This window comes from Catharus ustulatus, chromosome 7 (genome assembly GCF_009819885.2).
Source record: "Catharus ustulatus isolate bCatUst1 chromosome 7, bCatUst1.pri.v2, whole genome shotgun sequence".
Classification (NCBI taxonomy): domain Eukaryota; kingdom Metazoa; phylum Chordata; class Aves; order Passeriformes; family Turdidae; genus Catharus; species Catharus ustulatus.
This window is the reverse complement of record NC_046227.1, coordinates 3,745,289-3,772,975: the sequence shown is the minus strand read 5'-3', so window position 1 is coordinate 3,772,975 and position 27,687 is coordinate 3,745,289. Positions and strand designations below refer to the sequence as shown.

General features: G+C 44.4%; 1 protein-coding gene across 3 annotated transcripts in view; it reads right to left on the bottom strand.

Annotated features, from left to right (window-relative positions):
- Positions 1 to 16,018: 16,018 nt before the first annotated feature.
- The window catches only part of IKZF2 (IKAROS family zinc finger 2), a 117,472-nt gene continuing 105,803 nt past the window's right edge, over positions 16,019 to 27,687 (bottom strand). For all 3 annotated transcript variants that reach the window (XM_033064936.1, XM_033064935.1, XM_033064937.1), the window contains one exon: positions 16,019 to 26,000. In XM_033064936.1, coding sequence (XP_032920827.1) covers positions 25,276 to 26,000 — 725 coding nt within the window. In that variant the 3' untranslated portion in view covers positions 16,019 to 25,275. The remainder of the gene's footprint in view (positions 26,001 to 27,687) is intronic.

The window sequence follows — 27,687 nt, the reverse complement described above, 5'->3', positions numbered from 1 at the left end:
CTCATTGGCTAAAGTGTCTTTAGCAAACATGGGACCTAATTTCAGCCTCTTTCTGAAGAGGAGGTGAATCTTTTCCACCTGAGACGATCTCATGCAGGAGAAAAGGCTCCTTTCCCTATGGAGCCAGCAGCCCTGGGTGAGACTCAGTTATCCAAGTGGTAGCTGGAACAGGAGCACTCCTTATCCAGGCAAACAAGGCCAGTGCTTGCAAAAGCCCAGAGCTCTCAGAAAAGGTGAGTGAGGCTGTGGTGGCTGAGTCCCTTGGACACTCCTGACAGAGGAAATGCCAGAATGGAAATCCCCCAGAGATGCTGTAAGCATGGCCCATGAACACCCTGCATTTTAACCACCTGATGAAGTACAAGCCCTGAGGATGCTCCTCTCCAGACCTCCTTTGTGTGTGGCCATCCAGCAGAGCCTGTGTTGATGGACTCTAGATCTTCCTCTCTCTACAACGGAGAAGTGTGATGGATTTTATCCCAAGAGATTTAAAGCCAGATGCTCCACAATCATCCCCACTCACATCCACCAAGACACATTACCTTTTCTTTAATTGTTTTGTTTGTTTTTTTTTTTACCAGCCTGACTTTACCCAGGTATGTTTTTCTGCACATGCCTGGACCAAAGTTTGGCTTCTCCAGCACAGTCCTGGCAGCTTCCCTGCCACATCCACATTCCTCTGTCCCCAGCCCAAACTGCAGCACCCAAAACCTCAATGAAGGCCCCCTAGGCTCTTGTCCCCTCAAGGGATCCCGGAGAAAAGCTCTCCCTTGGTTCCAAGGGGTGCACTCCACTAAGAAACTAGGCTGCCACCCCTTGTCCAGTCCTTCTGCGGTCATGTCCCTCTTCCCATCTTTGGGAAGTCTCCAGCCACAGCAGGGAGCACCACACTGTATTTTACCTCCAAAGTCAGAGCCCAGCCTTGGCCATTCACAGCTGCCACAAGAGAGGCTTTGAATCTTGCCAAGCCCAAACAAGAAAATGTTAATAGAATGTAACATTAGGAATGAGTGCCTCCTTTTGGAGCTGGCTCCTTCCTTGAGAACCACCTAAAGCATTATCTCCCCTGCAAGGTGTTCTGCATTTCCTTCAGGGAAGGTGGCAAGGTGATTTCCTAGCTGTCAGAGCTGGGATCCAGTGCCTTGGATGAGGAACATCCCCTGGGCATGATCTCTGCAGACACCTCTGGCTCCAGCCATTCTCATCATTACTGGCAGAGCTGGGCCACCTCAACTTCATAGGTATAATTTTTTGGGAGGGAAACTGCTTCTGGGCACCTAAACCTTGTTTATCCCCAAGAATCAAACTTAAGCAGCACCTCTCATTTTTCTCCCTAGCTGAACCTTTTTCTTTAAGTACCTGGGATGCAAATGTGCTGGGCAATTGGATATTGCCCCGTGGGCAGTGTCAGAGTTTTAACCCTGGCCCATCTCCTACTTGGGGAGAGAAGAGAGTTATCAGCACCCTGATTTCAGGGTGATTTCAGACTGGTAGTATTTTCTCCTGCTGACATATTTCACATGACACACTGCAGACAGATGCCTCCGTTTCCCATTCACTGTCACACACTGATAATCCCCTGAATGAAAAAAAAATATATATTAAAAAAGAGGCTAGGGGAGAAATTATCCAGCAAAGCCTGAGGAAAACGGAGCAGGGGATGCCTGGGAGGAGCAGCCGACAGCAGAGGGATCAGAGGGCTTGGAAAAACAGAGGAAATGAAAGTGGAGTGGGATGCTGGGGTGGCTCCATCACTGCTCCTCGGAGAGCAGCAGATGCTGTTCCAAAGGCACCCGGGGCTCGCACGGCAGCAGCAGCAGCATCTCGAGCGGTCCTTGTCAAATCCAGCGGGGGAAATTCGCGCAGGGAGGGAGGGAAGCAGGGAGGGAGAGCCTCACACTTTGCCTGGCTCCAGGCAGTGCTATTAGTCTCCCTGCTAATGAGCATTAAGCACAAACAAACACGCCAGGCGTTTCCACACGGCCGCCGGTCTGATGGAGCAACAAGCTCGGGCTGAGCTGCGCCTTACACGGGGATGCGCCTGGGGAGGGGACATGGCTCTGCTGCCACAAAGGGAATTCCGTGACAATTTACAGGTGTGCTCAGAGAGAGGAGCAATAATTTTAGTGCTCCTCAATTAGGGCAATTCGTCCAAAAAAAATCCTGCCCAAGAAGCTTCTGCCTAAAAACAGAGGCAGGTTCTTTACCAAAGAGCAGCACTTGTTAGAAAGGCATCAGGAAGCTCGCTGGTTTTTTTGAATGATTACTATTTTATTTTATTTTATTTTATTTTATTTTATTTTATTTATTTTTTTCCCCAAGGCTAAATCCCAGGGATCTTCAAACCAGCTGTGTGATGATGAACAGCCTCAGCTGAGGGGTTCCCACAGCACAGCCAGCAAAGGATCATTTCTTTCTTACCTACACACAAATAAAGCAGTTGGTGTCCTAGTGGGCTTGGAACATTATTTGGAGGCCTGAAATTGGAAGATCTCAGGGTTGGATTTAAGTTTTGCCTTTCCATCTCAGCACAGCAAAGTATAGAGGTAGCTAGAAAATATTGCATCGCCAGTTTTGCTGCCCCTTTTGCTTCAAAAGACAGTGAAAACACTAGGTAGCAAACAAAAAGGATAAATAAAGCCATGGAAGGAAGCAAATCAGCAGGCACTGATTAAGGGGTTTTTTAATTTTTTTTTCCTTCTGGGGTGAATGGGTAAAAAGAAAACTCATAAGTTAACATTTTTAAAGGTCTGGCCTTTTAAAAACGCTGCACATCTCTGTATCTGCAGAGCAAAGCACCAGTTCAAGCCAACCACAAACTAGTCTGATAGGATCTGCAAAATTATTTTTCTAGCTGTCTTGATGAGTGCTGACTAATTAGCATGACAGCACTCCAAAGTACCCGTTTGTGCTGTCCCAGCCCTGCTGGCTCTAACACAAACCCTGGGCCAGCTGGGTGAGTCACCCTGTGGCCCTGCAGCTGGGGACACACAGAGCAGGGACCAGAGGGTGCTGGGGAGATGAACCACACACTGCCAGAATTTATGGAATTACAGAATTCCACCTGAGCCAGGAAAGGGTGAGATGGATCTCACATGCCTTCCACACTAAATCCCCCCTGAATATGGTCTTGAATAAATATTACCCTGATTTAAGCTCTTTTTTTTTTTTTTTTTACCATGGTAGTTATATTTGTCTCTCTGTGGTGTTCTTAGACCTTTTGGTCTCCTACAGCCCATTTCAGGTCTGTATTCGAGTGCTTCTAATTTATTAGCGGAGCTAGATAAAACTTGTGTGGGGAGTGAAGGTGGTGGAGTAATTTATTTCACCTTTTATTTTTTGGTCAATCAAGTTACAGAGTGACTTTACTCAAATCACAAACTCCCCTGAGGCAGCGTGGGCTCCTGGCTGCACCCCTGTGCATGGAGCAGCACTCCCCAAAGGCAGGGGATAACACCATGCCTGGGCACAGAGCAGGCTTTTCCCTGGCTCCTCGCTGTCCTCAGTGACTCCCATCCCACATTCCCATTGGCATTATTCTCCCCACCAGCAATCCCAGCACCCGCAGGCATGGGGAGACTCATCCTGCCCCTCCCTGGGTCATTGTCCCCATTGGTGGTGTCCTAGTTTAGAGGACAGGTGTTTGCTGAGAAAGGCAGGAGCTTCTCTTTGAAATGGAGAATGTAAACCCCCTCCCTCCCAATTATTATAATTTTGAAATCAAGGGGCTCTCAGGCAAAGATATGGGAATTAGGAATAACAGTTCTTTTCTAGGGAAATTAAAATAGAAATACAGTACTACAAAGAAACAAACCCCAAACCCTGACACAGTCAGAGTACAACCTGACACCCCATCAGGCAGGGTGTTGGTAGCAGTCCCATTAAATGGTGGCTGCATCCTCCTGCAGTGACAGATGTGATTCAGTTGGAGCAGTGCTCCTGTACAAGGTGCAGTTTCCTTCCGGAGGTCCAGTGGTGATGTGGAGAAATCCGGTTTTCCTCTGGAGTCCAGTGGAGAAAGGGGCTCCCTTAGCATCCCAAAACCTCTGTTTTTATCTTGGTAAGAAATGTTGGGCTCTTCCCCCTGGTTGGAGCAACTCCCAATGGGATGCAGTAATTTTATCAGTCCCACAGTGGGACTCAATGGCCATGAGCAGAAAATGACTGGCTGGAGGAAGGATGGGCTGTGAAAAGATAAAGAACAATGCCCTGCCTGGTTTCAGTGGATGGCCCATTAGCAGAATATCTGCCGTGGAGATAAGGATCACTGCCCCCACCCTCAACAGATGGTGAAAGAACAGATACCTTTTATCACACTCTGTATTGTAACCCAAGACACCTGGGATGGGTCTCCCTGCCCCATTCTGACACCAGACAGCCTGCTAGTGACAAACAGGACTGCAGCAAAGATCTCTACTAAGCTCTTGTGAAAAACTGCAAAGGCTTTGAAGCTCCTGTTGCCATTTTAAATCTTCTGTAAATCTCGAGCAAGTTTGCGGTATGGGGATGCACCAGCTAAGGAATGAACAAAAGTTGGTTAAATTGCCTTAAATATAAAGAAATAAATTATTGTTCCTGTCACTCAATGTGTGCCACCACCACGAAGGCTCGTTTTTGGTGTCTCTTAACCATTCCCTCTGCTTTTCCCCACAGGTAAAGCTGGTGAAGAAGCATTCTGTAGCATCCTCTCCCAGAGGACAAAGGTGGGAGAGCATCTCTTTGAATGCTCCAGACTGGCCGCGGGCAGGGCTCTGCCACTGTGAGTCCCTAGATGTCCCCCTGTCTTGTGTTACAATACAGAGTGTGATAAAAGTATCTGTTCTATCACCATCTGTTGAGGGTGGGGGCAGTGATCCTTATCTCCCTGGCAGATATTCTGCTAATGGGCCATCCATTGAAACCAGGCAGGGCATTGTTCTTTATCTTTTCACAACCCATCCTTCCTCCAGCCAGTCATTTTCTGCTAATGGCCATTGAGTCCCACTGTGGGACTGATAAAATTACTGCATCCCATTGGGAGTTGCTCCAGCCAGGGGGAAGAGCCCAACATTTCTTACCAAGATAAAAACAGAGGTTTTGGGACACTAAGGGAGCCCCTTTCTCCACTGGACTCCAGAGGAAAATCGGATTTCTCCACATCACCACTGGAGCTCCGGAGGGAAACTGCACCTTGTACAGGAGCACTGCTCCAACTGAGCCACATCTGTCACTGCAGGAGGATGCAGCCACCATTTAATGGGACTGCTACCAACACCCTGCCTGATGGGGTGTCAGGTTGTACTCTGACTGTGTCAGGGTTTGGGGTTTGTTTCTTTGTAGTACTGTATTTCTATTTTAATTTCCCTAGTAAAGAACTGTTATTCCTAATTCCCATATTATTGCCTGAAAGGCCCTTGATTTCAAAATGATAATAATTTGGAGGGAGGGGGTTTACATTCTCCATTTCAAAGAGAAGTTCCTGCCTTTCTCAGCAGACACCTGTCCTCCAGACTAGGACACCAGGGTCAGGACACGAGGCATGGCACAGAGAGTGATCCTGCACTCGTGGAACCATCTCCTACAGCTCAGGTCTAAGGGGCACAGAAGGAGAGGATGCTTCACTGGGATGGGACAACTTCAGCCCCAGATGCCTTTCTAGAACTATAAAAACTGAGGTTCCCCTTCACTTGATGAAATAAACAAAAATGTGGCATTATTTCTAGGGTTTAGGCAAATTCCAGACTATTTCAGCCTTGAGCACAGCACCTGATGGGGAGGAAGAGGAGGGCCACGTCCTGTGACAGGAATCATCACACAGGCTCCTACCTCTGCTCTTCTCTGCCCACCAGATCTTTATCACAGGAGATCACTCGTGCTGTGCTGTTTCCTCTTCTTGTTACCATCTCCTGCACAACAGGGACTTCTCAGAATTTTAATGCTTAATAATGCACTTGACCTTTTCATTACTCCAGCTTTTGGTTGGTTTTCATGTTAACTTCATGGGTTTTGGGTGGCACACATCACAAATTGGGTAGAAACATGAACCAACACCAATTCATGTTAGAAAACAGCTTTAAAGCCAGATTAACAATCTCTGCAATTAGGTTTCAAAGAACTCAGGAGTCATTACAATTACATGATACATTACATTACAACTAACAACACCACCTTTTTTTTCAAAACAGAAGTAGTGCCAGATATGCCAGAGATGACTAAGCTCTGAAAAAAAAAAAAAAAGAAAAAAAACCCCAGTTATAATTTTTATTTATTGGTAAAATTCACAAAATTGAATAGAACAGTATTATTTGGTGTTGCTGGAGACTGAGCTCTCTTTGCTAGAGCTGCAGAAGTTCAGGGCAAACAGCAGCAAAACAAATGTTAGTGTGGGCTGGGATTCAGACACCACCACTTCTCAAATCACCCTTTTTGATGTTTCCCAAGAAATCAGCACTAACAGTTTCTTTGCTTTTATACCTCTGCTGCCTGTTTTCATTCTGTGATATAATACCCTTGTCCAGGATAATCTGAATTTATCTGACAGCAGTATTTTATGCACTGGTGTATCAGAATGCTTTCTGAGAACCTTCTAAAAACAGATGTTACACCGGGAGAAAACAAGATACATTTATTGATGCCGTTTGTATTGATTCATACCGATTCAGGTGCTCATTGGGGAGCAAAGTGAATCAATTTCATTTGGAATTCTGCAGCTTTTTATATGATCTCATTCCACCTGTGGGGGATATTCTGGCTTCCTTCCTTCTCCAGAGGGATTTAACACTTTCCAGGAGGATGGCAGAGAGCAGCTGTTAATTGTTGGATTACTCACCAGATGGACCCAAGCTGCCACCTGGAGAGCCCCTCCTGCACCACACTTTGGGCACCTCGTAACTCTCACGTTTTTCTCTGCAAGCAGAAGGCCTCCTGTGAGCTGGGCAAAGTGCTAAGGAACAAAGGTGTTTGGCTTGAGGTCAAACCTCAACCAAGCCCAGCAAAGCTCTGGGCTCCAAAAGGTACCTGAGATGAACCTCAGGACACAGCAAGAATCCTTCTGTAGACTCCCATGGCTGTGTCTTCTCAAGCTGTGCACCAAAAATCCCCATTTCAGCATGTCCCACCTGGCTGTGCAAACATGCAGATCCTGTACACATATATACCTTAAAAAATCGGTGCATATACATTGAATTAGGAAACAAAAGAGCTGTGGATGAGAAATGTCCCTGTTCCACCTCATCCTGAAATGAAGGGATTGAAATTCCCTGCTGTTGCACTACTGGACAGGTACAGAGAATGAGCTGGGTGTCTTTATCTTTGTCTGGTTCACAGCTACAAGGGCCCTATTCTCCCCCCAGGATGTTTCCTCTGGGGTGACAAAAATCTGTTTCAAAATGTTCCAAGCTGTGGTTTGAGGTTTCCTTGCTGGGGGCTGGCAGATGAGGCAGCTCCTCGCAGCCCAGAGGAGGGAACTTTGCCCTGATCTTATCTACCCTGCTCCACCAGGCATCCTGTTTCCCAATGCCACCGGGAGCTTTGCACCAGAAAAAAAAGAGTTTGCAGCTTGTGAGGGGGGTCACACAGCAACACAGGCTGCTCAGGGAGGTGGCAGTGACTCAAAACCCCTGGGCAACCTGCCCTAAGGATGCAGTCGTCCCAGGTGATCTTTTGAGGTTTCTGCCAACCTCAAGCATTCAGTGACTCAGAAAACTCCTGCCTGACTCAGAGCACAGCTGTAAAAAAGAGGGAGAGCGGCTTTTTACACAGGCAGATAGTGGTAGGACAAGGGGGAATGGTTTCAGACTAAAAGGGATTTAGATTAGATGGTAGAAAGGAATTCTTTACTCAGGGGGTGAGGCCCTGGCACAGGGTGCCCAGAGGAGCTCTGGCTGCCCATCCCTGGAGGTGTTCAGTGCCAGGTTGGACATGGGGGCTTGGAGCAGCCTGGGATAGTGGGAACTGTCCCTTCTCTTGGTGGAGGGTGGAACTGGATGGGCTTTAATGTCCTTTTCTACCCAAACCATGCCATGATTCTGTGATTCTGCCAGAAGTGCCTTAGGCAATGGCACTGAGAAGATGGTTATCCCTGAGTAACCATGATTAATTAATTAACCATAACCATGATTAATGCCAATTACCCTCAGTCATCCACCAAGAGCTGGGAGTGCAGTATCCCATACAAACTTGGAAAGGAAGATCTCACTCCTTTTGTCTTTCTGTTCCCTTGTATAGAAAAACTGCACTGTGGAATCTGGAGAGGCAGTGCTCTGACCAAAGAGCTTCATTATTCATACTGTTCAAATTAAATTTTGCATATGGGACTAATTAATTCTGCCGGTTCACAGTGCAATTGTCAGCCTTTGTTTGTCCCTCCCTCCATTCTCCCCACATGAAGCATCAGGTGGTGCCTTGCAAGCAGAAGAATATGAGTATGGTCTGGGTGGAGCAAGTGATTAGCAATGAATTAATTTTGAAGTGTCAGGGAGTAGTGAGAACATGGGAGATGACAAGCAAAGGATCTGTGGCACATGGCTGCAACGCAATATGCCAGCTCAGTGAAATCATAGCTCCACGCTGGCCAAGGGTGGCAGGCTTCACTTTTCCTCCCCACCTATGACTGAATATATGGAAAAAAAGTCAAAAAGCAGTGGTGATGTGGTGAGATTGTCCTTGGGAAGCAGCAGGTGTGACAGTGACAGCTCACACAGTGGCAGCAATGAAGGCAAAGGCACGAGAGGCTGTGTGCCCTGGCAAGACTTCTGTTAGCTGATTTGTTTTCTGCTTTTGCCATTCCCCCATAGCACCATCCAGTGACAACCCTTGGGTGTGGGAAAGGGATCACACCCCTTTCTTACTCTCCTTGGAGCTGAAACTACAAAGTCAAGCAGGAGTCTGCTCACCTGGACCTTGGCAGGGCTCAGCCTCCCTAAGGCACTCCCAGCGCCTCAAACTGGTGTGGGGAGGAGGGCAAGACCCTTGTGTCAGTCCCACTCCCTGATCATGTTTGTAGTGTCCATGGTGTCCCCTCCAGAACTCCATCCTGGAAGGTCCAGACTCCCCACATTTAGCAATCTTACTCACAGTAGCCACAATTTTTATCCTTCCTTGTTCCACCAGGCCATCCAGCGGCAACAAATGAACAGGATTGTTCACACTAATGGACTTATCTGCACAGAGATTCAGGGAGAAGAGCATTTTCTCAGCAGTCCCTGCCACACTGTATAGAATGGAGGCAATAAAAAAAATAATATTCAAACAGGAAACCTGACTGAATTCTGCTTAACTACACACATGCTGATTCTCCAAGAAGCTATCAGAATGAACATCAGTCAGTTCCAGATGATAAAAACATTTTGATAGATAATCATTCACTAGGAAATGGCGTAAAAGTATCAGCTTAATTCCAAATAAATTAACAAACAAGCTCGCCTTGGCTGTACCTGCTGCTGAAATTGGAATGTAAGAGGCAACACATTCACTGCTTTGACTGCCTATATTCAGTCCTTTTCTAATTTTTGAAGCTCAAAAAGCAAGCATTAGCTTATTGCTATGCTTGCAAAAATATTGATTTCATAGAAATTATTTTGGATATGGAAAAGAGATAACACAGTCTCGGTTTGCTTTTTAAACAGGCAAAGAAAAACAAGGTGACAAGTGTTAAATGATATCATTGAAGTTCTTTTCTTTGTCAGGAGATTCTGAAAAATGCTTAAAACCCAATAACTTATGTGAACCAAAGCTACCTGAAATACATTCTTAAAGGTCTGCCCATAGATAATTGATCAGCTGATTAAGAATAGAGATTTCTCTCCTAATTACATGAGCATGGACCACTTGAAGAGCTTTCACATTAGAAGAAAGTGAATATTACTAATTAATCAAGTCTCCCTGTCCCCACCCCAGCTCTGCTGAAAGCAGAAAGCTAAGTGTGTCAGGAGAGGGGTTTGGGGTGATGCTGCAAGCCCAGAGATAAGGCATCAGGCAGTTGGAGGGGAAAGCATCTTATCTAGAAGAACAGGCTTGACTTTCGTTCCATTGAGATAAGCACCAGAGCTTCTCGATGTGGGGAAATAGCCCAAGAGAGCTTTTGTGGAATCCTCCTGCCCAAATACCTCCTGAGACAGACACACAGTGCCTGCACCAAACCCTCTGCTCAGGGATAAGCCAGGGGGTGCAGAGGCTCTGGGAATGATGAATGATGAAGAATGATTAGAGGGTACCCTGTTAAGGCAGCAATGTGAGAATTACCATGCTGTAAAAAATCTCCTATTCTGCCCTAAAAAGAATCTCTGGGTTAGGGGCTCTGGCTGTGTGCAAGCTTGGCAGGGGAATGGAGCAAATGACTAAAGGTAAAATTACACCAGAGGTCACCTGTGGTTTATCCAGCCTCGCCTAGACATGCACAGATCAGCCTGAAATAACAGCAAAGGTTTCTCTATCGACAGCCTGGGCCTCGAAGTCTTGGCAAGGCAGTAATTTATACAATGAACTGAAGTGTGTGAGCAGCCTTACAGTCATCTCCACTTGGCAGGACAGGTGAGCCAGAGACCACTAAAATATCAGCAATTTCACATGAGGCTGAATGAACTGGCTAGTGATGTTATCTTCAAAAACTCCACTTCCTTGAGAGCTTAGGGTTTCTTCTATAACTGAGTCTGCATCAAACACAGAAAAGTCCTTTACATTTCCTCTTACATAAAATTCTCTCCTAAGAGCAGCTCAAGTGTCTTGTTCAGGGTGCATCACACCAGCTTCAGCTTAGAGATTTCCTTTCCAGCAGATATGACCAGGGTAAAACTGGTATCCATTTGGCACTGCTACTGCTCTCCCCCTCTCTTTGGTTTTTGGAGAAAACAAAATATCAGTGCTCACGTATTAAAAGGATCAAAGCCCGTCTTTGTACCAGTGAGTTTCAGTAGGAGCTACGACCAGGACATCATCCAGCTGCAGTGTTTTGAGCAACATAGATCTGGTTTGGACCCAGATAATTTAATCTCTTATCAAAAGATCTGACAAAAAAAAAAAAACCCAGAGAAGCAGAGCCGGTAACGTTCGCAGAGGAGCAGATCTGATAAAGGATGTCAGTTATCCAAAGCCATCCGGATCTGCAGGGCAGCTGCTCTCATCTGACCAGGGATGTGTTTCAGCTGCACTCATTTCATTTGGGATGTGTTTGGGCACATCCCAGCCTCGGATCCAGCACCCAGAGAGGCTGGTCCTGGGCTCTGAAATCAGGGATGGAGCCAAGCTCAGGGCTCAGCTACACAGCTGGGAGCTGAGCTCACTGCCCCACAAATCCTGTGCAGCTGCTCTGGGGACACAAGGAGATCCCAGCTATGCAGGAAATAGTCCCAAGAAGCAGCAAAATGCCAGAGGGACAGTTACTGTAATTCTGTCTCCAAATCTGATAAGCAGGCTTGGACAAATAAAGGAAAGGAGCATTACAGAAAGATCTTTGGACTTCTGAAAATGAGAAGAAGCTTGGTTTCTTTTTATAATTAGTCTGAACCAGGACTTATTTTTGCTCAGTGCTGGAACACTACATAGCTCAGAAGGGTTTCTAGAAACAAACATCATGTAAATAATCAATATTAACCCACACTGACTTGAACCTTGCTGTGTTCTAATGCCTAGTGACAACTTCTGCTTTCTTACTGGAAGAAATGGGGAGGAAAGATGAAGGCAAACAAAGAGAACACTCGACCAAAGAAATAAATTTTTAAAAAGAACTTCCAAGAAAAGGCACTTTAAATGCCTCCTCATGGCCACACAGCAGCAGCATAGCACTCAGTATGTACTGCAGACATCCCAACCACGCACTCACTGCTTGGGAAATGCAACCCGTGCCCAAACACTGCACATTTCTGCCACTTCAGGGAAAGGAGAAGCCTTCCAAGCTGCAAGGACTTGGGTGGTTTTCAGGTCAGCCTTTTCTGATAGTGAACAACATGCAGAGGTATCCAAGGACAAATGTATTCCAGGCTTTTTGTAGTACACTGGCCAGAACGGGCCGTGAGCTTTGAGTGTGCAGCATGTGACACCTGAACTCCAGTTTGAACAGAGGCTACTCACTGTTACCTCACAGCCTCAGGCACAACGATGCTACAGGCCTACAGCTAGCCATAAAATAGAAATAATTAAAAAAAAAAATCAGCAGTGATGTACTCCTAGGTTCCAGATTTATCCAGAAATGAGATAGACTGAAGTGACAGCTAGAAGCCAAGTTGCACTAACACAGGCAGAGGCTGCAGCAGTGGTTTTGGCTGTAACAGCTGTAGCCAGGACAGGGACACAGGAGGGGCTGGGCACAGAGGAGGGCACAGCCAGAGGAGCTCACAGAGACACGGGGCAGATCAGCTTAGCTCCTGCCAGGCTGTTCAGGCCATGCAGATCTGCAGCAGCAGAGGGTCCTGGTGCCATGGGTGAGGCACCCCTGGTTCCTAACCCAACAGCTCACCCTTCCCAGCTGGAAAGGCTTTGGAGAACCTGAGCATCTGTGGCTGCCAAAAGGCCCTCCCAGCTTGTGGGGAAGTACAGCTGTGCTCCAGGCTCGTGTGGAACTGGGAACAGCTTGACATCTTCCCTAAAACAGCAACTGCAGAGCTGCCTGCTGGAGCTCAGCCCTGCTCCTCCACCATCCTGAGCTGCGTTCAGACCTTTTAACTTGTTTTTTTTTTTTTTTTTTTTAAGTTGGTTATCAAGAGACAGCCAGTGGCAGGTTATCATGGGAGATGGGGTTGAAAGGCGAGGCTGGTCAGATTTTGCAACTAACTGATAAAAACAAATCAACTGCAGAAACAAATTCCTCAACTCATTTCAAAGAGGAAAAAAAAATCAAAAAACCCAGCTTCAAGGAAGATCTCTTTTTTCCCCATTTTGCAGATTTCTGGGAGTGCTTTGAATTATTTTAGCAAGGAATAAAATGTCCCTGCTCCTGATAGATTGCAGCGTTCTCTGCTCAGAAGACAAATCAATATTACAGATCACAAATAAAATAGTCAGAAGGATTGAAAACAGGATTTACAACTGAATAGCTACCACACCTACATGAAAATAATAATTTACATTCCTCACCACACCCTATCAACTACACACAGGCAGCCTGAAACAGGAAAAGTAAGAAAAATAATGGGAAAGAGCAGCAAAGAGTGTCTTGACATTATTTGAACTGATATGAAAACAGGAGTTGAGGGCAGGGAAGTATTTTCTCTTGAAACCAAAAAAAAATAACACAGAAACCTTCCGAGGGTTTAGAGTTTCAAGCTTTCTTACCGAGGGAAAAAATCCCCATATCCTCCCAAATCTATGAAAAGCATAGAGAATGGGTTCATTGAAAAGCAATTTTCTGTTAAAAATCAGTTCTGACAGGGTAGTTTCATCCAGGCTTGGATGTTGGATACCACAGGAGCATTTGCCAGGAATAAAAATAGGCATTTAGCTCTGAAGGGCTGGGCTGCCAGGTTTAAAGATGACTCCTCGCCTAGGGAAGAGGCTCCTCTGCCTCAGGAATGGCCAGTGACAGATCAGAAGGGATAGAGGTTCACGATTTGTGTGGGAGTCCTGAATAATCTGTTCCTATTTTGATGTGAACATGGGTGGTAACATGGAATTACAGCATGTGGAGGCGGGCTGGTGTGCGCGGATTAATGAAAAATAATGAGATAATATTGAGCACTTCTATAGTCTCATTACAAGGGCTCAGTTTCTCCACTGACAGAAATCCCTGGAAAATACCATACTCTGGGACTCCATCCCTAATCTTTGTACCAGGAATTAGCAGGAAACACAAAGGCTATTTCACAAGTATATTCCTTTGAAAAGAGCTTTCATCCTTAGTCTAAAATTTTCGGCGACTCTGCACTTACACAGTAATCCTTCCAACTCATATTTCATTGAATCCAGAAGTCATTGTGGCTCCTGAGGTACTCTGCTGTGAAAAAAACCCAAAACAAACACTTATAATTGCATGCTGGAAGTTATGACAATGTTTATATGATGCACCAAGAAGAGACAAAAATAAGCACTGAAGGGCACGGGGGTAAAGCTGGGTTTATTGAGGACTAACTACATTAGGATTGACTAAAAAGAAATGAAAAAACAATCCAAGCATGTTCAAACTGCAATCCAAGCAAAATTTATTTTTAGTCCCTTGATTATTGCAAGTTTCATAATGGGATTTTGAGGCCCTGCCGTTGTCTCCCATTAACAAGGGCTCTGTTATATATTCCACAGTGTCGTGGTGGGAAATGATTCATGGCAGGGCTGGGATTTGACATTTGAGCACAGAGATGGAGGAAAAACGTGCTTTGATTCACCATGTTTTAAAAACAAACTCACCCTCAGAAGAAACTCCAGCAAGTTCTTGAAAGCACGGCATAAAAATAGAAATATTAGTGCTTTAGAAGCCAAAGCCATAAACCAAGGCTTAACCTTTATTGCCTGGGGAAATGATACTGGTTTTGGTAAAGCTGGAGAAGGCCACTGGCAGAATGCAGGGCTGGTCTGGCAGATCAGAAATACAAATGCTTACCTGGTTACAAGATTAATCCAGTTATCAGTGTGAGGTGTGATGCTGCAGCTCAGAGACCACTGCATCACTTGATGTGGTAACAAAGAAAATAATTCAGTATTTTTAAACCACTGGCCTCCCATGGATCAAAAGAAGACTGGGCAATGGCAGCACTGCCAACACTGGAGTAATTTTCAAGCATGTGTTGCTATAAAGAGGAAAAGGCTCTTTTTGATACAGTAAGAGCTTCCCAGCAGAAGCCATGCAGAGGAGGGATCAGACACAGCTCCCTGTTGCCTAAGTAAGAGCTGGATGGTCAGCCTGCCCTCTGCTTGCAGCTGCTGACAGGGTGACCTAAAGGGAAAGGAAAGGTACCCTGTGGTGTGACTCCTGCCCAGACACAGGCACAACACCATGCTGGCAGGAGATTTCCATGAGCCTCTTCCTTAATAATGTGAGGCCACCACCCCTGAAAATGACTCAGCAGTCCTAAGGATTATAAAGTCATTTAATTTGTGCCTGTGAGCTCTGCCCTGATCATCTCAGACCCATAGCTGAAGTCGATGAAAAGAACATCACTATCTCCAGTAAGTTTTGGGGCAGGGCCCTGAGTCCATCAAGCCAGTCATTTCTGTCCTACAATGGCACAATGGGATTTCTGCTCCATGCACTAAAGATCTGTCCCATTAGCTGAATTTTGAGGGGTTTTTTTTAAGCAAAATCAGTAATCCAACAATCCTGCATGAAAGGAATTAAGAAATTCTGCTCACTGAACAGAAGCATTCCTTGGAGACAACATACATCAAACATGACTTAGAAGAAGATTAACTTTTATTCAGATGATATCTTAAGGAATTTCCATTCTCATGTGAATGATGAACACTTTTATTATGGGGAGAGCCTGGTTAATCTTTAACCAAGAATTTACAAGAGTTTTGTAAAACAAACAACAAACAATTTACGAAGCTCCATGAGATCTTCCTTTTATTCTGAAGAGTTTGTACTGTGAATGCTACCAGGCTGATAGCTGGATTATGAAAAGAAGGACAAGCTGGGCAATGTGAAATACCCAACAAACCCCTACTGGGAACATCACCTCTGGATACGACAGAGGGAACTCAGCCAAAAACCCACACTGAGGGAAGGGTTCAAAGGAAATGTGTGTGCAGTCCAAGTGTTTCCAGAAAAATCTGAGGCCACTAATTCATATCAAAAACACAGCAGAGAGATTGGCAGGTGACTGATGCCACCATTTGACACAGTAGGACCCTCGTGGACACTTCTCTCACTGATGCTGAAGCTGATGGAAGGCATTTCTTCAGCTCCAATGAATATTGAAAGCAGATCTGTGCTCAACTCCCCCCTCTCATAACCCCTGCTCAGAACCCCAACTCAGTCTCTAATTAACAGGATTTTTGAGCAGGTAGAAATGCAATTCCTGGGAGGTGTCAAACCACCACGTGTTTCCTGCTGCAAGAAAGAAAAGTGTATGCATACACCAATGTGTCCAGAAAGCTTGAATGGAAAACCCTTTCGTGTCAGAAGTTTATTTTTATTGGTAAAATATTAAATAATATACAGAATTAAAAACTGCACTTACACTTCTGAGAAGAAATAATTCTTGGACAAAGTATATGCTTGTTCCTGAGATTCCCTACATTTATTCCAGTAGCTGTGCACTCAAGACAGTACAAACCTTTATAATATAATCCTTTTCACAAAGTATTACAAAGTTTCTGCAGCTTCTTTTATTTATACACACACACACACCCACACACACACGGACTCCCACTCTCACATGGCTGTACAACACTCACACAGGTACAGAGCACACACATACAGATGTGCAACCATATGTATGCATGTATGCTAAGAAGAAAATAAAAATAACAACAAGTCCCATAGTTCAGTCTATAGCGGCAAAACTCTTTCAGCAGGGGGATACAGGTTTACATTAGGGTTGCTCACATGCACCACTGTCAAAGGGATTGTTTCTGAACTCCTTTTATAAGAGCACCTTCCAATGAACACATAAAGAAGTGGGACAATTCCCAGTGTCTTCACTGGCTTTTCGAGTAAACTCTGATGTCATTGTAATTTTTTTTTTTTTTTTAAATTTAAAAGATTCCTCAATTGAAGCTCGGCAGATCTATGACAGAACTAAAAATCCTTAACCTGGGAGACCAAAGGGCTCGTTTCCCAGGTTAGTGGCCCGGCTGCTATCAGGAGAGGAGCACTGGGGCTGCAGCCCCGGAGCAGGCGGGGGAGATGCCGTGCCCGGCGGGCACAGGCACGGCCGGATCTCCGTGCCCGACACAGGGACAGCCGGAGCTCTGTGGTCAGCACAGGCACAGCCGCAGCTCCGTGCCCAGTGGGCACAGGCACAGCCAGAGCTCCGCGCCCAGTGGGCACAGACACAGCCGGAGCTCCGTGCCCAGCACAGGCACAGCCACAGCTCCGTGCCCGGGTCCCCCTGCTCAGCGCAGCCCCCTGAGCAGCAGGAGCCGGGCTGCCCACGGCAGGACCCCGCAATTTGGCCCAATAAATGAGACCCAGCGGGTCACAGTCACCCGCTGTGTTCTTCTTCACACACCAGGGGCTGGGCAACGATTTTGGCAATGTATCAGAAGGGGACACAGTCTCCTCGCCTTTGTTATTATGAGAAAGAAATCTCTTAAATACAAATTTAAAAGACAAAAGTGGCTACTGTGCATGCGCAGTAACTGCCTTTCCAAGAAATCTCGATGGGATTTTATTATTATTTTTTTAATTACGTACCTAAATACATATTTACAGAATAGCGGCTTCAGTCTACTGAGGGGGGAGGGAAGGCATTAAAAATACACTATATATAAATATGTATGATATGTAAAACAAGTCCCATCTAAACTTATATAAGACAAGGACAACTCTAAAGAAGCTTTTCTGGTCTCTCAGGTAGATAAAGGACACGAGTCCTGTAATTCTCACGCAGGCAAATCTCTCCCTAGAGTAAATGGCAGTTTTGCCCTAGCTAAGAGATTAGGCCTAATCCAAAATCCATCGTCAAAGTCAACAGGAGTCTCCACTGAGTGGGTTTTGGATCAGACCAAAAGATCTTTTTATTTTTTGTCATTTTTAATAAACATCAATATTAAGTGCTTTTCTTAAAAAAGCTGCAACTAGAAAAGAAGAGGAAGGAAGAGTCAAGAACAGGGATGTCCGTAATTCTGGATGTGGATGTGTTTCAATGCCAACAACAAGCAGGAGGTAAATTATGGGCTTTAGCCCTAATTTACAGTTTCTCATCTTTTGTCAGTCACAATCAGTTTACTTGAACCATATCTTTAAATGCATTTAGGGCAGAGCATTTTGTTTCACTGATTTGTGTGGACTGAGGAAGGAACACAGAAACCACCGTACATTAATAAGATGTCAGGGTAAGTATTGCACTTGAACAGAAAAATAACCCAAATCTTGGTGATTTTTGTTTTTAGAATTAATACAAGCAAATCATCCATGTCTGCAACAATCACGTTTAGAAAGCAGGATCCAAGAATGAAGCATAAGAAGCAAATTTGGGGTTGGTAACCCCCACCCTGGAATACAACAGTAGTAAAACTTTTTTTAAAGCATTTTCTTCCAACAGGAAAAAAAAATTATATGACTTTTTTTTTTTTTTTTTTTTTTTTACTTTACAATTTTAAATCTTTCTAAACATTTGCATTAAAAGTTTCCAGTTTCTCATAAAAAGATATACATTTTAGGAAAAAAAAAACCAAAACAAAACAACTAGAAAATAAAACCAACTAAAAAGGAAGGCAAATATACAGTATTATAATTACATTACTGTAGAGTCATCTCAAAGGTACCCTAGATCTTTTAAAGTGTTACAAAGAGTACGTACCTTATTATTTTTTTTTCTCAAATCAACTATCTTTTTTTTTTCTGCTTTTAATAAAAAACTACACTTGAGTACAAAAATATGTAAACAGACTGTACAGCCAATGAACAAAAAAAACCCAAAAACCAACCCCCCAAACCCCTAGACAGCCCAAAGCTACAGGAGATAAGAGCAGGCTCAGACTTAAAGCTCCAAGAAGGAAAAGGGGGAAAGAGAAAAGCACAGAAAGCCAGAGGAGACTGCTACATGGTGAGGAAGTGAACGTGTTCAAGCTCTGAGGACACTTGACAATTCATCAAATAATTGATCACAGTTTCAGAATCTGAACGACTACAAAAACAACCCAAAAAAAAGTCCTTCCCTTGTTACAGTGTGTTCAGGAATGAATATCCTTTTCCAGTAAGTGATGTCAAATCCCAGTGAGTGCATAGTAGGGATTCAGTGACCTCCACCCCTGCAAGAAGCTTTTCTTACTCCATGTCACTTGAGGTAAAACTAAACGGCCCAATTGACTGCAAACTGTGCCCGTAAGGAGCCGTGCTCCCCCCATGCCTTGCAGGAGGCACCTGTCCTAGATCCAGCCTGGTGGCACACACCACAGGCTGCAGGGACACGGGGATTAAGGCTGCTACACAGAATAAGGGAACCAGGCTGGCACCGCGGCCTGCCCAGAGCTGCTGTGCTGCACCCTCATCCCACAGGGGATGGGAGTGACCACATACAGCTGCAAAGCTCCTGTGCACTTCCAGATCCAGCCAAAGGGATGGAACAGCCAGCCAGGCTGATGCTGCTCAAATGTTTTCCTGGGCTGCAGTGCAGTCACCTAAACCAACACCTGCAGTGGGAAGGAGGCGCTGGCCACAGCTTTGGGCCAGGCTGCTCCCTTCCTCCCAAAAGGGTCCACATGGTACCAGCCCCTCTCAAGACATGATCTGACTAACTTCATTGCCATTCACTCTGTTGAAATACTTCACGTACTGCTAGTCAAAATATCACAGTTTTTTGTTGGTGTATTTTTTTTTTTTGCAACTATAAAAAACCATTAGTTTTACTACAAATACGCAACTATGAAATGGTCATTTCTGCCCACTGATGAATTAAGCTCCAAGATGAAAATGAGAATTTTGTACAGAAGGAGATAGCTTAGGAAGTTATCTTCAAAGATGAGGACCCAAGTGAGCACACTGATAGCCAACTTTCCAAAGGCTGGAAGTGAACAGGAACTGGGAATCTGCATGATCAGCTGGGAAGGTAGGTGAATTAAAGAGACTCCTTTTATTGTTTCCTTGGCCTGTAAAGCATGCAGCATGGCAGAGCCTGAGCCCACCCCTCCTCCTGCCTGTCCTCTGGGCATTTCAGAGCCAGGCAGGAGAAGGACACAACCCACCCTGTCAGGTGGGCTTGTAGGAGGTCAAATTAGAAACCAAACTGGGAACCAGTGATGCTTTCCTTTGCTTGCATCTCAGAACACATCAATGGGATAAAAGGGAATCTACTCACTATGAAGCAAATACTAGCTCTTTTCTGCCCAAGTGTTCCCCTCACCACCCCTCTTTGGCTGCTGTGTGCTGCTGAGGGGGTGGCCCTGGGCTGTTGCTGGGCTCAGGGTCAGCCCAAAGCCTGCTGGCCCAGCTACCTTGCCCACGGTGGCCCTCCTGCCTTGGCTGTGCTGGCACACTCAGCTCTGCAGCCCTGCAGGGGAACAACTGCACCTGAAACCAGGTCACCAACCTGCTGGAAAGTCCCAGAGCCAGCATTGTGCTTGTCACAGCAGTGCTCCAGCTTCTGAACCCCCTGAACACCTCCTACTGATGAGCTTCTCTTGTCTCTACACTAATTCCTGGGACAGCAGCGTGACAGGCAAACCTGCAAACCACTTCCAAAGGACTCACCAAATTTGTTTTTCCAGGCTGAAGCAAAAAGCAAGTGCTTTAAAGTGTGCTCCCAGCTGTAAGTGGGAACTTTAAAGCACAGAAAAGCCCACCTCCAAGGGTACTTAAAGCACTGAGAGGGAAAAAGCAGGAGAGGTTTCCCTGGCTCTCTGTAGGGCCAGGGGACAGCTCCTGGGACAGCTACACACCAGCTCTGGCTTGGGAAATTGTCAGCCCTTCCCACTCCTAAAAGCTATCTGACTGCAGGAAATCTCACAGAGTCCTCTCTCCTGGTCAGGCTGCCAAGGAGGGTGCAGAGCAGAAGGGATGTTTCCTTTGGGTTGGTTTTTGTTGTGCATTCTGAAAGGGTCTGGTAGGATATCACCAACGACATCAGGATCTCCCAAAATGCATTTGGAAAAGGCACATATACAATAAAGCATATACCTTACTACACAATACCATACATATATAAATATACTTTCTCAAGCTCTCCAGCTGCCCCAGGCCAACAATTTTTGTTTTTAAATGCTATTAAGCCAAGCTAAGATGTGAATTACTAGCAGAAAAGCCAGTTTCATCACCCTTTTCCTAAAATCCCACAGCGACTTTAGGTGACTCTGGCAGCCTCCCTCCTCCCCCTTCATTACATTATGAAGCACAGCAAGAGTTAAGGAAAGGAATTTATCCAGAGAAGGAACTGTATCACTGTAGCTCCTACCCTTGGCTGAAAAAAAGCACCTTTGCTGCAATTATCTCCAAAATTTCTTTCTGGAGGAAGGAGTGTCTGTTGTCTGGCTTCTTTCAAATTAGAACAAACTAGCCCAGGATCTGGGCAACAGCAATAATGCCCCATGAAAGCCCAGTTTTGAAGGGTTGGGTTTCATTACTGACCTCCTGCCTGACAGCACAAATTTAGGGAAGCCCTTGCAAACAGAAAGAAATTTGGAAACTCTGACAATTGAAAATTTATTCACCTTAGGCCAACACAACTACTTTGTGGGCTAGTTCCTCACATTGTAGAAACCAGTATCACTAAAAATCAGACCAATTAACCCATTTAAACATCTTCCTCTCTACTACAGACCACTACAGGTTAATGCCTAGACACCTTTCACATCACATCATAGATGAAAGCACTTTTTAAGGAGAATAAAATTATTTTAATCCCATAAATTACTGAGTATAAGAGCAGGCTTTACTGAAAAATGCGATATATTTTGATGTGCACTCCTAACTGATTACAAAGAGAGGTGGCTGTAAAATTCATCAGTCATAACTGCAGATATATAGATAATGCCCTTTGCTCCAAGGATATGGATAACACCAAGAGCAGAATAAGCAGTCACACTTCTCTTTAAATTAATAGTCTTTTAATCCTCTAAACTGAGTGCACAGATTTTTTTCTTTATTTTTAAATGAAAATGGGTAATGCTCACAGGAAGCCAATTCTAAATTTGCAAATGCACGTTTCTAACCAGAAACCTGATTCCAAGAATTTCAAAGGAGTCCAATAAAAATCAGCCAGGTTCGATTTCCAGCACCAAATACTCAGAACAAACGGATTTGGAGGGCAAGGATTAGCTACTGAAATTCCTAGTACACTATGAATGACTAATGAACTTGACAAAACTCAAGAGCTTTTCTTAGAAATCCAATTCTTGCAGAGAGCAAGAAAAAACAACCAAAGAAATCTCTGCTGACCCATTTTGCTCACTTTTGTGAAGGGGCAAACTGCATTACATAAAGCTCCCTAAAAATTTTCAGAAGGAATTGAATTCTAAAGTAAATGTTAATTCAAAATTTTGTTCAAAATTTGAACTAGAATTTAATCTTTCCTCTTTTCCTAAGTCTAGGATGAAATTTTTCAGTGACTGTTTAGAAAAGGACATTGATAATAAAAAACTAATGTGACTCCTCAAGTTTCTTCCTCTCCAGAAAATGCAGTTTCTCCAAGATAAGTCCCCAGTGCCTCCCCAGTTCCCTGTGCCCGTGACACCACGACATGCAGATGTCACCTGCTGCTGTTAGATCAAGAAGCTGGACTTTACTGAAGCCAGGTCCAAAACCAGTGGGCCTCCCCTTGTGATCCTTTAAACATGTCCAGAATACACCCTAGCAGAGATACCAGTGAGTCATCAGTGAACCAAAGTGCACACTAAGGAACTGCAGATGTAATTGCAGCCAACTGATTTGTGGATACACAAGAGATTCTCTACCTTTCCCGTATTCTGGTGCTTTCCCAAACAAAGGCAGAAATTTTAAACACTTTTCCCCTAGTGCTAGCTATTCCAAGAAACCACAGCCCCATGCTCTTTCACTGACCACAGAGGGGAGAGCAGAGTGGTTCCCCCAGAGACTGAAAGGATTTGCCAGCAACCTTTCTCTCTGTCTTGGGCATGTGTTTTTCTGGAGGCCCAGGCAAGCCCAGCAACCCTCAAGGCCCAAGAACTTTTCCCTTTCCACTTTGTTCTTAAAAGACCTTTCCTGCCTCAGCAAATCACAACCACTTTTTTCTTTTCTGAATTTCCAGGCACCTCCTGACACAAAGCCCACCTCCCTAACTGCAGAGAACACAGAATAAAAGCGATGCCCTCCAGCACCTCCCTGCTTTTCTCCTGCACAAACTCTTTTGACTGCACCATGCACAAGACAATGAGAATGGTTCATTTGCCCCAGTTTCCTCTATGTTAGGGTGAAGAAAGGAGGGGGAGGAACCCAATGACATTAAGAACAATGTTGGGAATAGATCTTTAAATCTGTCTCTCCAAAGCCTGCATATTCCCAGCCTTGATAGGTCTCACATTACACAAGATGACATTTCTCTCCATATTGTATTATAATTAATAGGCTACTGCAAGACTTTACCAGCTCCTACTTAATAGCATTGCAGTGCTGGGAAGCAGTCATCAGGTAATCTGGCCATGATCTACTGTATTCTTTCTAAACACAGGTTCTAGCTGCCAAGAATGTCACCATAAAAAGATTTCAATCAATACCACTCAGCTCCTACTTTCAAATGCTCCAGGTCTAGGAAGAGAAGAAGAAAAAAAAAACCCCAGTACCCTCAAAACGAACAGCAAACTGGCATATGCATCAAGTGCACAGATTGGAGGGAGCAGATGGGAATTCATAATGGCCTGATCTTGCTCTCTCTTTTATACTTTAGTAACTTTATCCTTTGGAAAAGGTCTCCCCAACGCATGGAGACCATGCGTGCGGAGGGGGTTAAACCCATCCAGATCTTTCCATTCTCAAGCTGTGCTCTTGTTGCCAAACAACAACATTTCAATTGTGATTGGTACAAACAGTTGGGTTTCAATGGCAATCTGTCCCGTAGGTTTAAGCCCAGTTTTTACTGATGCAACTTGCTGGCTTTGTTATTTACTGGGAGAGAAAGAAAGGAAACAAAACAGAACAGTGGACTTGTTTTTTTGTCCAATCTGGAGGTCAAGCACTCTCTCTGGAGTGTGTTTCTCCATTTGCTTTCCCTACAGGGAAATTAATAAATTAGGAATAAAAATGAAATCTTCAAGTCCAAATCAATACACAGCACCTACATCTCCACTTATCCCTTTCTGAAGAAGTAGGGGAGGTTGTATGTGACCTGCTGGTTTGCAGGGCGTCTGTGCTCACCGGGAGCCAAGGCTACCCAGCAAAACCTGCTAATACTTTCACCCCTAAGTTAAGCAGGACTGATGACACACAAACAAAAGGAAATCAGTGGTTCAGCAAATTAGCAAGTAAGAAGTCAACAAGAGAAAAAAACAGTCAAGGTTCAGATCCTGATGTAGCTGAAGTAGTTGGGACAGTTCCATTAAATTCAATGGAGCCAAAAGAATTAATGTTGGCCAAGGTTCTGGCTCCTAAAGCTTTCCCAGCTGCAAGTCTTAGTTTAGGCTGTTGCCAAGAGGTTAACACTGTGATAGTAGAATGAGAAAGTATTTACATAATTATATATCTATATATAACTATATTTAAAGAACACTTTGCTACTAGTACTTTTGTCATTTTTAAATCCATAATTTTAACCCAAAAGTATTTCAGAAGAGCAGCAGAACCTCTTGAGTAAACTACAGACTCTTATCTGCTCCTAGGCCCCTTATTGTCCTAGAAGCAAGTTTAAATGTTATTTCTAAATGCTCTTTCTTAAAACTTAGGGTGCAACTAAAGAAATAAGGCTCCCAAGGGTCTCTAAGAAGCCAGTGAGACAACACATAGCATGGAGTAACAGAATATCAACAATTCTAAAAAAAAGGTGCTTCATAAGTTAAGGAAAATAAAAACACAAAGCCTCAAACTTATCACAGAAGGCCCTCAGACTTATGAAACTAAACTGCCGTAATGTGGTACAGTGTTAAGACATAAATTGCTTTTTTTGTTTTTTTCATTTATTTACATTCTAGAGGGGCAATACACACTGAACCCAGGAAAACAGCTCACCCTTGAAGGTAGTTTTGAAACGAATATTGACTTTGATTCATGCTCCTAACTCCCTACCAGTTTTGCTTTAAAAATAATTGTTCATTCTGCAGAACAAATTCCCTCCCTTTCCTCCAGCCACTGAAAGCTCACACTATATCTTCACATTAGAAAAAGGCTCTCCTCTGAAATGTTTCTACCTATTCCTGTGAAATTGCAAATGAGTGGCATCTTGTTGGGACTTGAAAGCACCTGGCATGGTTGAGCGATAACCCAAAAGAGGACGCGGTGTACAAGTGACTGAGACAGACACAGACTGCCTTCCAATTCCCACAGCAAGCAAGGCGGGTCACTCCCCAAAAACCCACGGCCACAACAAACCCCTCTTTCATCCATTCCCTTCCTTCCTTCCATTCTTAGCGCTGGGCAGAGCGAATGAGGTTGGGTCCACAAAAAATAAGGTTAATAATAATAATAATTAAACAACAGCAACAACAACAACAGCAACAACAACAAAATAGGCGTCTCAATGTCTGAGGAAAAGTGGGATTGTAAGTGCAGTATTTCTTCATGTGCAGTTCTTGTACTTCATAGGAGTCCCCTTTGGATGAGAAGGCCTAGCGGAATGTGTGCTCCCCCCGGACTATGTGCGACGAGAACTCATAGCGGTCCTGGCTGCGGTAGCCACAGATGTTGCACTCCAGCGGGTCCCGGTAGCCGTGGCAGCCCATGTGGATGGTGTACATGACATGGTCCAGGAAGAGGACGCGACAGTGCTCGCACTTGAAAGCCCTAATCTGCTCCCCTTCTCCGTTGATCACCTTGTACATATCCTTGAAAGAGCCCTTAGAAGCTTTTGTGACATCCAAAGGCTTGGCCTCCTCCTTCACATAAGCCGGGTTTGGCTTTATCTTGGGGGTTAAGGCAGCGTTTCCTGGGTAGGACTGGCGGTCGTCGTGGCTGCTGTCTGAGTCAGTAGAATCCAGGCAGCTATTGCTGGGGGAGCCCTCTCTATCCTGGATTCGACTCTTTGGTCTGATGAGGGAGATGGGGCCATCCATGTTGTTCTCGTGGCTGTCGGCTGTTTCCCTGCTGATGGGCCTCTCTATCCTGCTGGGATGATAGACCTGAGCGTAAGCTGAGCTGATGACCGGGGCCACCTCTGCAATTGTGCTCGGTGTGTGCTGCATCAGGGGGTGAAGTGCCTCAGCTCCAAGGTAGGTGATTGCATTGGTGATGGCTTGGTCCATCATGTGAGACTGCATCAGCTCAGCCTCCTTCTCATAGCTTATGTTCATATCAAAGGGGATATCTGGATAGCCAAATCTCATGAACTTTTCACCTAAGAGATAAAAGCAAATGCATGAGCCAAATCAACATAACCACTGCAAGTCATTGCCAAAGGAGTGGGGAGGGACAGCAACCCCCTGACTTGGGGTGAAATTATTCCACAGTCTAAAGTTAACCTCCTTTGAATTTATTATTACTGACCTCCTATAAAGTTCCTGTCCTGAGATAAGTAAAACAGTAACCTCACCAAAAGCTTGCTTTTTTTTTTTTTTTTTTTTTTAATTTATTCCAGGTGAAACATGTGGCTGCAGCAACTTCCAGAGCAATTCAAAATCTTCAACTGGGCCTGACTGAGCCCCACGCTTCAAGTTAGGAAACACATGTTAACTGGTAGATAATGGACTGAAATATTGAGGCCACTGAAGTTCTGATGAAGTATACCATTAGAAATACTCTCCCCAAAATTCAGGGGACCTTTTCACATGTCCTCCACAATCTGAGGTGCCTCACACCTGCCTTAGAACAGGGCTGCACAGTCAGAAACCTAAACAACAGGTACATGGGGCTTATTATGGTGGCACATTTAGAGCCACAATTTGTAAATCCTTTAACCAGCAGAAAAAAACCCAAATGCTAAATGAGAGCACGTGGCCAAGAATGAAGAATGAAGCCATTTACAGGAGCTTTGGAGGCTGTTCTTTGCAGCTTTTCTCCTTCAAAAAAATAAAGATTCTATCCTTTTTGGACTGAGAAAAAAGACATACACACACCCCTCCCTTCCCAGTGTCTATTTAGGCAAGAAAACAAATAGAGAAACAACATGTATAGCTTAGTTTCACTTGGTAAAAGGCAAAAGCACCTTTCATTGACACAGGATAAATTCATACATAATGATGCTGAAGCTGGCTTATTCATCAGTGTGAATCCTAACTCACATCCTTGTAACCTTTTCACATCAATGGCATGACAGATGTGCAAAACCAGAAGCACATGCTGGTTCATCATGGCAGTCACAGGGTACCATGTTATGCATGACAGCTCTCCTTGGAGGTGAACAAATTGACCGCTGCTTACAGCAGGGCTCAGCTCAGCAGCACTGCTTTTCCAGTGATGGCTTGGGAGTGTCAGGACAGGCAAAGCTCATGGAATAACTTCTTTTTAAACAGAAAAGGTTGTATGTATATGATACAAGATACACATGCTTCTATGTGTTCACACATGCAATTAGCTAGTTGTTGACAGCTAACTTTTCAAGCTGATTTTATGAAGTCTGATAAATAATTTTGGGTGGTTTTCATTGTCTTTGCTACTTCACTTCCTTGCTACATAAAACCAGACTTTTTTTCAGTAGCATAAGTTAATAAATTCAAGAAGTCATTACTTACAAGTGGTTTGGCTACTCAAGAATTAAATTACTCAAGAAGCTTCTTCTATCACCTTTTGCCAAAATTGCTTGGAACACAATGTGTATAAACCACTATAAGAAACAGAACTGTAATCCTAAATCTCTTCCAAATTGCATTAGTACATTTCAACACAGCTATCACTCAGCATTTTATTTTTGACTATAATAATTCATTCCACTTAGTGTGACTTATTCTAAAGTGATGCATGGAGAACAACCATGCTGTCCTTAGAGATCATGCCTCACTTCTGCTGGGGAACTTAGCCCTGATTATCAAGGTAATCAAAAGTAAATCTAAAGTGGAGTACATGAATATTCCTACTCTCTTCAGCAA